The sequence below is a fragment of the Salvelinus alpinus genome, chromosome 11 (assembly GCF_045679555.1).
Source record: "Salvelinus alpinus chromosome 11, SLU_Salpinus.1, whole genome shotgun sequence".
Lineage (NCBI taxonomy): Eukaryota > Metazoa > Chordata > Actinopteri > Salmoniformes > Salmonidae > Salvelinus > Salvelinus alpinus.
The window spans coordinates 39,911,235-39,921,554 of record NC_092096.1 but is presented as its reverse complement, the minus strand read 5'-3'; the positions used below and the strand labels follow the sequence as shown (position 1 = coordinate 39,921,554).

Here is a 10,320-nt window from a genome sequence, read left to right as displayed (position 1 = left end):
AGTTATATGTGATAACAATGTATAGTGAGCAGTGAAATAACTATTGGTTTCCATTTGTGGTGACTGCTGACTGACATTAGGGATGAGATTAAATAGATCCTGGAATTTAGCCTGGTCTGGAGCAGGCTAGCTCCTCAGAATAAATCTCCATGGTAATTTATACCATAACATATCCTCCTGCCCCCTATCCATCTTTAGTGCAACCGGATTACGGATCAATTGAGCCAGGATCACCAAGATATCCTGGCTTAATCCCTTATCCTAGTTTTGTGCAACAGGCCCCTGCTCTACAGGCCTAGATTAATACAATGGACAAGAATAGACTGCCAAGGCATAGTAATCTACTTACTCAGACCTCTCTCTCTCTCTCTCTGTATCACTCTCTCTCTGCCCCCTCTCCCGCTCCCCCTCAATTCAATTCAAAGGACTTTATTTGCCTTCGGAAACATATGTTTACATTACCTCTCTCTCTCCCCCTCACTTCCTCGTCTTTACCTGACACACACATGCACACAAGGCACTTCATCATGTATCAACTAAAGTGTCAGGAATACAAATGTAAAACCCAGCAAAAATCATTTTAACCGTTTCTGAACACAAGAAAGCAACAAGCACAGCAAATGTGTTTAGTCTTCCATGTGGTTGGTGGCACTGTCACTTCTAAAACTCAATTTAAAGAGATTTCTAGCATTGTATTTCTATGATGGCACTGAAGGCCTAGGAAAGTCCTATTTCGTGATTGGACCCCGCATTTTGATTGATCGAACTGTCATTCCGTATATCGTCCCTGATAGGACGGGACGCAGAAGGACTATCCCAATTTTTCCCGTGACGTCAGGGAAGGACAAAATGATTTATCGCGAGGTCGTTTGGCCCCTGTGACCGCCGGTTGAAGTAGAGTGGAGGCTCCATTTTAAGACACGGAGAGAGTGAGTGCAGTACTACGAAATATCTAACATAACAATTCGATTTCACAATGTTAGAGTAGAATAGCTTCTGAAGGCTTGTCTTTACTGTAATGTTTAGAATGTTTTATGTTGCTAGCTTGTCTTGCGCAACCGTTCCACCTTGGGAAAGCTAGCTAATCAGCTAGTAGTGAGCAAGCTAACGTACTTTAGCTAACTAGAGGAATAGCTAGCTCACACCAACATGATCTAATACTGTTTGCCTCTCCATTCAATGTTGTCTGGATGTCAAATTATAGCTACATCCCCATGTGACATTCGAACCCCCTGCCTAGGCTGTTGTCAGTGTAAGCTGGGCTGTTTTACTGTTGATCGTGTTTCTATAGCAAGGTAGTGAGCTAGCTTGCTAACATTCGCTTTCATTCTACAGACCGGTTTTGGACACCATGTATCCGACCACACTAACGCAGTTGTCCCGGGCTAATCCCTTCAACGCCCCGCTATTCTCCCTCCAAGAAATCGAGGAGCCCAAACAGAGCCTCCCCGCAAATGGAAAGAGCCGCAACCTCGCTGCCGCAGCAATTGCTGGTAAACCAAGGTTCTGCATGCTAACAAGTAACGTTACGGTTAGCAAGTAACGTTAGCTAACTAGCGAGCAATTACGCAGTCAACTGAATCAATGAGACGAAATACCAAATTTATTCAACATGTGTATTTTAATTTATACGACTTGTGTGTTCGTCAAACGTTCACAGCTATCTAGCCACTGTCATCAAATGTGTAATGTCAAAGACAGGCCTTGTCTATGGAGGACACTGAAGGGCAGATGTAAACTTTGAAATATGCCGCAGGTATTTGAACTGAATTCATGACCCCCCCCCCAATCGCTGTTCAAAACTAAGGTGAGAGGCCACTGACTCAAACGTGCAAAGTAGAAGTTAGGTCAATGTCTGTATTGCTTTCTAGCACACCAACCAGCTAATGATATGCGTCTGACCCCTAGACGGGGGCATTGCATTTGTTCTCAATTCGGATAAATTTGAAATGCTATCCTTTTTGTAACGTAAAGCATGGCCTTCAGCAACCCCTGTTATATTATGACCATTGCAATATTATTGCTGTTTTTCATTGTTTGCTTAAATTTTTCTATTTTTTGTTTTTATGGCTTAGTTCTTATGGTGACATTAGCTATTATTGAACCACCATGTTTGGGTCAGGCTTTTGGTTAGTTTTAGAGCTTGCTGGCCGGTGTCCTTTTTTATAGCCTAAATACTGTGTGCTGGTTGGTTGATTAGTTATATAGCTAGTCTGCTCTACTGTTACAGGGCCTGTTGCACAACAGTCTGCCCTCACAGGGAGTAAATGTTCTATGTGTGCATGGCTCTATGCACCTGTGATATAGGCCTATGCAGACTACATAGGACAGGACACACACAATTAAACTCCACTTGAATTTGGCCTTTAGCCTAGTGAAGATGCAGTTTGCTCTTACTTATTACCACTTTTCTAATGATCAACACCAAGTTCCCATTTTGAAAGTATTGCCTGACTCTTTCTTCAGAGGGAGACAGCTGTGAGTTCGGCTCACGGAAGTATTTACTCCTCTGTGGGTTTGGTGGCATCATCAGCTGTGGCACCACACACGCAGCCCTAGTGCCCCTCGATCTGGTCAAATGCAGAATGCAGGTCTGTCTATCCCTGTGGCCTGGAGCCACTTAAAACCCAACACGCTGTGTTTTTGTTGTCTGAAATGCAATTTGCATGGGAGAATGGATGTATCAAGCAGCCCGGTTTTGTGCAGTCGTGGTGGAATCTTTGTCATTGTTGTTCCTCATGTTTTATCCCACTTGATCACCTGATTTTGTTTTCGAATAACCTACATTGCATGGTAAGTGTGTGATTCACAATCACCAGTGTTCCTGTAATTGTTTAATGAACCTCCCTGCCTGCTACATTCCCCTTCCCAATCCAAAGCTAAAGGACTTGTAGGTCACTGAAAGGTCGGGAGTGACAATGGGAAAATATGTTCAGAATGTTCACCCTGCTATTTATAACATGATCAAAGTGCAGCTATGCGTTGCTAGAATGTAGCCTATAGCTTTATAAGTAGGTTCAAAAGCCCAAGTAATTTACACCTCAATGGAATTATTCCCAGCTTAAAAATGACTAAAGTATAAACGCTTAATATATTTATGTAAACTATATGTATTACTTTAACTAACTATGCAGCTGATGCTTCAACATATTTTTTTGTTGTAAAAGTTCAAATTCAGGAAGTTTACTGTAAACTGATTCAAATTCAAAAATGTGATCATAGACAAGCATTGAGATAAATTGGAATGTCAGTTTACTTCCTGAATTTAAAAAGGAATTGACCTAAACCTGATTCACAAGTGTTTGAAATTTGATCTGGCTCATTCCCTGGTGTGTTCTAATGTAATGGTGGCATGTTTGTTGGTGATTATTGTCCTGTGTTGCGTGTTTTGTGACTGCATGTTGGGCACGTATTGTTGTTTTTTGCTGCAGACTCTGCAGATGTGAGCTGTGAGTTTGGCTCAACAAAATACTATGCCCTGTGTGGGTTTGGGGGTATCCTGAGCTGCGGCCTCACACACACAGCTGTTGTACCCCTCGACCTTGTCAAGTGCCGCATCCAGGTTTGTGGTACCCCCTGTAGCTGTCTGCTGTGTGAAGGCCTCCATAGCTCCTGTAAGAAAAGGTGCCCAATCCCAAATCTACACCTAAGAAGTTAGTTTCAACTTTATTGTCCCAGAGGGATTGTTCAACAATTGTGGCCTTAAAATCCGTCAAGACCGTGCAGTCCCAAATGTACCCTTAAGTCCTATGCACTTGAATAGATGAGGAAAAATTTGGGCGGAAAACTTGATTTGGGATTGGGCGGAAGATTCCTGTAGATTAGCAGACATCAGATAAATCACTAGCTATAAGTAGTAATGTTCATCTGGATAACCCCCTAGTTCACAACCTGAAACCTAGCTAGTATAATTTTTTTTTTTTCATGAACATGGTCTAGAAACCTTAGATAAAATTACCTTGATTTCAGCCCATAGGGCGCTACTCCCATTGTTCCTTTGTCTCTCTACTAATTGATTGTTTTTTCTTCCTTAGGTGGACCCTGACAAGTACAAGAGCATTGGCAAAGGCTTCTCCCTCACATTGAAGGAGGATGGAGCCCGAGGGCTGGCTAAGGGTTGGGCCCCTACCTTCATCGGCTACTCCATGCAGGGTCTCTGCAAGTTTGGCTTCTATGAGATGTTCAAGATCTTCTACAGTGACATGCTTGGACAGGTCAGTCAGGGGTCGGAACCAATGTGGGGAGAAACCAACACTGTTGGATTCCCGTGTTTACAGTGTTTTAAAGGAACAGTTCACCCACCAAAAATAATTATTTGCGTGCTAATTAGCAGGCGCTTTTATCCAATTACAGTACAGTGAGCACTTACATTTTTTGTGTTTATATGTAATCCCTGTGGCACTTTAAACATATGGCATTGGTTTTGCTAGACCACACAGGACCACAGCTGACTTCGCCCCCTCTCATCTAACAGGAGAACACGTACCTGTGGAGGACATCCCTGTACCTGGCTTCGTCTGCCAGTGCAGAGTTCTTTGCTGACATTGCCCTGGCCCCCATGGAGGCTTGCAAAGTGCGTATCCAGACCTGCCCCGGCTACGCCAACAACCTCAGACAGTGTGCTCCCAAGATGTTTGCAGAGGAGGGAGTATGGGCGTGAGTAGATATTGTTTGTGATGTTATTAGGTTTTTGCATTTGTTTTGGAGGATGTATAACCTGTAAAGGTATTCCATCCTTCTCAGGGACAGCTATGAGGTGCATGCTTTTGTTCCTACACTAGGTGAACAAACCTGCTTCAACTTGTGGCCTTTATTAGATTGTGTGTTTCATGGCTGGTATGGTACATAAGCCTGCAAAAGTAATTCTTGCTCCCAATAGCTGATTTGAGAGGTTACCACCAAACACGCTCCTTAGATCCACCTCTGGAGGGCACTCCTGTGCTGATGCTGTTGTCTGAGTGCTGCAGCTCCAGCCTGGAGGCCCTCAGCAGCTTTTTTGCTGTACAGTTGGAGGTGCTTGAGTCATTGGCGTGTGAGAGCAGTCTACCTGCCTCCCAGCACCCCTGCTGCACTGGCAACCCTCAGTTCCACTGTTGGGACCCTACCAGTAGAGCTATGCTGGGGGATGGACAAACCCATAGGCCCTAATGGTATTTTCCAGGTTTGCGCCTTGATAGTCTAACGTAGTTTGTTCTCATCTCCTTTACACTCTTGTATGGGGAAAATTGATTGCTGAAAGTCGGTGCCTTGTTAGTGACCACCATATTGCTTTCACCTATGGTTTCTGATCAGAGAGACGAGAACTCTGATCTGTATGTATGGAACTCTCAGGTTCTACAAGGGTGTGGTTCCCTTGTGGATGCGGCAGATCCCCTACACCATGATGAAGTTTGCCTGCTTTGAGAGGACCGTGGAGCTGCTCTACAAACACGTGGTGCCCAAACCACGTGCTGACTGCACCAAGGGCGAACAGCTGATTGTCACCTTCACTGCCGGCTACATCGGTGAGTAGTAGTACCACAGGAAATAGGATGAAGGTGGGTCTAGGAGCTCACCTTGAGTCATGTTTGTGTTGTCCTCTTAATAACTAAGGTACATATTATCTCGACTAACCGATGCCCCCACACTTTGACTCTACCGGTACCCCTCTGTATATAGCCTCGCTATTGTTATTTTACTGCTGCTCTTTAAGTATTTGTTACTTTTTATTTCTTATTCTTCTTTTTTAAACCACATTGTTGGTTAGTGGTTAACTAAGGTCTACACCTGTTGTATTTGGCGCATGTGACAAATACAATTTGGTTAGGATTTGGGGAAGCGTAATATGATCCTAGATCTGTGACCAATGGCAACTACTTACCCAGAGAGACCTGGGTCGTATTCATTAGTGCACACTAGAGGTCGACCGAGATTTTCAACGCCGATACCGATTATTGGAGGACTAAAAAAGCCGATACCGATTAATCGGCCGATTTTAATAAATAAATAAATAAATAAATTTATTGTTTGTAATAATGACAATTACAACAATACTGAATGAACACTTATTTTAACTTAATATAATACATCAATAAAATCAATTTAGCCTTAAATAAATAATGAAACATGTTCAATTTGGTTTAAATAATGCAAAAACAAAGTGCAATATGTGCCATGTAAGAAAGCTAACGTTTAAGTTCCTTGCTCAGAACATGATAACATATGAAAGCTGGTGATTCCTTTTAACTTGAGTCTTCAATATTCCCAGGTAAGAAGTTTTAGGTTGTAGTTATTGGAATTATAGGACTATTTCTCTCTATACCATTTGTATTTCATTAACCTTTGACTATTGGATGTTCTTATATGCACTTTAGTATTGCCAGTGTAACAGTATAGCTTCCGTCCCTCTCCTCGCTCCTACCTGGGTTCGAACCAGGAACACAACGACAACAGCCACCCTCGAAGCAGCGTTAACCATCGCTCCACAAAAGCCGCAGCCCTTGCAGAGCAAGGGGAACAACCACTCCAAGTCTCAGAGCGAGTGACGTTTGAAACGCTATTAGCACGCACCCCGCTAACTAGCCAGCCATTTCACATCGGTTACACGAGGTTATCTCGGGAGTTGATAGGCTTGAAGTCATAAACAGCTGCTGGCAAATGCACGAAAGTGCTGTTTGAATGAATATTTACGAGCCTGCTGGTGCCTACTATCGTTCAGACTGCTCTATCAAATCATAGACTTAGTTATAACATGATAACACACAGAAATACGAGCCTTAGGTCATTTAATATGGTCGAATCTGGAAACTATCATCTCGAAAACAAGACGTTTATTATTTCAGTGAAATACGTAACCGTCCGTATTTTATCTAACGGGTGGCATCCATAAGGCTAAATATTCCTGTTACATTGCACAACCTTCAATGTTATGTCATAATTACGTAAAATTCTGGCAAATTAGGCGGCCCAAACTGTTGTATATACGCTGACTCTGCGTGCAATGAACGCAAGAGAAGTGACACAATTTCACCTGGTTAATATTGCCTGCTAACTTGGATTTCTTTTAGCTAAATATGCAGGTTTAAAAATCTATACTTCTGTGTATTGATTTTAAGAAAGGCATTGATGTTTATGGTTAGGTACACATTGGAGCAACGATACGCACTGCATCGATTATATGCAACGCAGGACACGCTAGATAAACTAGTAATATCATCAATCATGTGTAGTTAACTTATCTTATAAAAAAAATTATATAGTTTAATGCTAGCTAGCAACTTACCTTGGCTTACTGCATTCGCGTAACAGGCAGTCTCCTCGTGGAGTGCAATGTAATCAGGTGGTTAGAGCGTTGGACTTGTTAACTGTAAGGTTGCAAGATTGAATCCCCCGAGCTGACAAGGTAAAAATCTGTCGTTCTGCCCCTGAACGAGGCAGTTAACCCACCGTTCCTAGGCCGTCATTGAAAATAAGAAAGTGTTCTTAACTGACTTGCCTAGAAGTGTTACTTATTGGACATGTACAGGTAGTTGTCCCTCCCTGTTTCAATCAGTTTTCTTCCATTTGGTGACGGACAAAGACTACCCTGGCTTCTGTTTGATGGTATATAGTGGTCCTATATAGGAGTGTGTGCTGATGATTTGTCTGTCCCCTGCAGCTGGTGTGTTCTGTGCCATCGTGTCCCACCCAGCGGACTCAGTGGTGTCTGTACTGAACAAGGAGAGTGGCAGCACCGCCGTCCAAGTGCTCAAGAAGCTGGGACCTAAAGGTGAGTGGACAACCGTAGGGCTTGTCTCATTTAGGAAACACATCCTTCCTCAAAGTTATCACTGGTGTGATTTGGTACCTCAGGGTACTTTATCCAATCAAACCCTCTCAGGTTACTGGGCGAGAATAGGTGGGTCTAAATAAATATTTAATGGCCCAATTCTAACAACACGCTCCTTAGATCCAACTCTGGAGGGTGCTCCTGTGTGCTGGTGCTGTTGTCTCTCTGAGTGCTGCAGCTCCAGCCTGGAGGCCCTCAGCAGCTTTCTGGCTGTACAATTGGAGGTGCTTGAGTCATTGGTGTGTGAGAGCAGTCTACCTGTCCCCCAGCCAGGCTGGGGGTGGTTAACACTTGTTTTAGTCCCTTTGGATAGAGTCCTGTAACATTCAATGTTAAGTCATTCTACTGAATACAGACTTTTAAAATCTTGCAAGTATGACTGCTCAATATTGAGTGTTTGGCCCACTCAAAGAAACAAAAAAGCAGATGTAATTTATTTATACACTTCTAGCAAACACCTCCCTTCTCCCATTCTCTCCCCCTTTAAGGTGTTTGGAAGGGCCTGGTTGCCCGTATCATCATGATCGGTACTCTGACCGCTCTGCAGTGGTTCATCTACGACTCCGTGAAGGTCTACTTCCGCCTGCCCCGTCCCCCTCCCCCCGAGATGCCAGAGTCCCTCAAGAAGAAGCTGGGGCTCACTGAGTAGAAAAAAATATATACATCTCCAGGACTCCCTCTCGATTCACACCTCACCCCCCTGGCTGCAGCACACAGCTCTGTTTTCTATATTTATGTTCCTAAAGCAGCTCCTCTTCTCCAGGCCCAGGGCTGTTCCTCCCATGTATATTTTAGAGAAAGAGAGACCGGAAGGGAGGGATCCATGTTTGTCCCCCCTCTGCACTGAGGTACAGGAGAATATACGTACTGTAGAAACATGGTCTGGTTTTATCGAATCATGTCATTAGTAATGTGGAAATTATATTAAAATTAATGTTTCCCTCTAAAACATGTCCGGTTGTTTTAATTTCTTGAACTTTTCCACTGAAAATAAAATAATTTTGGTATTGGGGTTAAGTGAGTACATTTTAAGCTGCCTCCCTTCCAGCATTGGGGATCACCCCCCGTCGATTTCTATGGTCACAAGCGCTGTTCGTGACAAACTGTACACACCATTCTTGTTGCTAGTGAGAATTTTGCTGGTTTAAAGCGTCCTTAAATTCTACACATTTTGTCATAGGGTTTAAAGAAAATGTTGCCGTTTTAAATAAAATTTTCATGCAATTATATACATGTCCATGTGATTTGAGTAACTAAAAATGTCCAACTATCTATGGGCAAAAAAAACTAACATTAGCTGACATGGTCTAGTTGATCTGGACATTTCTATAAATAGCTTTCTACGGTATGCAATGACTGACACTTACAAGAGGAACTGATGCTGCACTAACCAACAGAGAAATTGCACCTTGTGCATTCCTATACAACTTTCAGGAGTTCCATTCAAAAAATATAACCTTGTAAATCTCTTTAGGACAAGGTGACTTATCAGTATATTCGCCTGTATTTACCCCCCAAAAATTAGATGCTAATGTGGCTATCATAAAGTACTACAAATGCCACAATGATCTGGACGAGACTGGCGAATCAAGGCAAAGGTAAGAATCTCTGGATTTACTGTTAGCTAAGTGTAGTAATTTGTCTACATTCCTTTAAATTAACAATTCTTTGTACTGTCTTGTGCAAGTTATAAGTTAACACAATAACTGTTGGCAAAGGTGTCATCTAGAGATGACTTGCAGGAATTTGTAGTCTTGCATGATGTCTACTTTGATGCTGATTAGGATTTTGGGATCAGAGTAAATAAAGCTGAATAGATTGCTAAAAGTCACGTTGTCCAGGAGAGATTTACATGGTTTTGAAAACATCTTACCATTGTAAGCCTACATGAAACACAGCCCTTATTGAGTGTTTCTAAAATTCCCTTTGGGAAAAATGATTGGTGGAAAAACAATTGGAACCATTTCCCTGTTTTACCGCTAGGTTTTGTGGATGTGACACCCTCTGTGGAGCTCTATACCCATAGAAATAGAAACGGGTGCAGGATTGGTTTCTGTTCTCTAAAACACTAGAGGGCGCTATATACCATGTACAGCCTGTGTCAGAACAATACATATTAATATTGATTGCATTTGTATTACTTTGTGATATAGAAAAAAATATGTATTTGGTGATACTCATATCTGATGACTGTCCCTGGAAAGAGGATGACCCCATTTATTAAAAATGCATCCTGTCAGAACATAAAAATTGTCTGCGTCATTCTGCTTTGTAAAATGGAGGCGTGAGCATTGATAGTATGTGATTTGGGTGCAGGGCTAGGAGGTGAGCAGAACTACCTGAGGCTCGGGGGTATCTAATGGACTAGTATATCAAGCATGCGTCACATCAACAGCCTCCCAATGTTAATCGGACCGCATTGTGTTCAGTAACCATGTCATTATAATCCATTTGGCTGCTTTTAATAATGGGTTTTTCACATTTCCGTTCCCTGAAAGCGGCAGACAGAATGG

The 10,320-nt window shown here is 42.6% G+C and overlaps 1 protein-coding gene and 2 non-coding genes across 7 annotated transcripts; all 3 read left to right on the top strand.

Moving 5' to 3' along the window:
* Positions 1-792: 792 nt before the first annotated feature.
* Positions 793-8,756, top strand: LOC139534132 (solute carrier family 25 member 3-like). 5 transcript variants are annotated; one of them, XM_071332944.1, is made up of 9 exons: positions 884-929; positions 1,336-1,493; positions 1,757-1,807; positions 2,467-2,591; positions 4,035-4,214; positions 4,475-4,656; positions 5,332-5,504; positions 7,637-7,747; positions 8,296-8,756. In XM_071332944.1, exons 4-9 carry the CDS (start codon positions 2,586-2,588, stop codon positions 8,454-8,456), a joined length of 813 nt encoding a protein of 270 aa, XP_071189045.1. In that variant the 5' UTR covers positions 884-929; positions 1,336-1,493; positions 1,757-1,807; positions 2,467-2,585; the 3' UTR covers positions 8,457-8,756. The 5 variants fall into 5 exon arrangements, with proteins under 5 accessions (XP_071189043.1, XP_071189041.1, XP_071189042.1 ...); XM_071332942.1 differs by lacking the exons at positions 1,757-1,807; positions 2,467-2,591 and adding an exon at positions 3,441-3,562 and having other exon boundaries at positions 793-929; XM_071332940.1 differs by lacking the exons at positions 1,757-1,807; positions 2,467-2,591 and adding an exon at positions 3,432-3,562 and having other exon boundaries at positions 793-929.
* LOC139534983 (small nucleolar RNA SNORA53) lies at positions 4,902-5,134 on the top strand. The gene has a single exon (XR_011667067.1). It is a non-coding gene; the product is annotated as a small nucleolar RNA SNORA53 (small nucleolar RNA).
* Positions 7,914-8,096, top strand: LOC139534984 (small nucleolar RNA SNORA53). The gene has a single exon (XR_011667068.1). It is a non-coding gene; the product is annotated as a small nucleolar RNA SNORA53 (small nucleolar RNA).
* Positions 8,757-10,320: the final 1,564 nt, after the last annotated feature.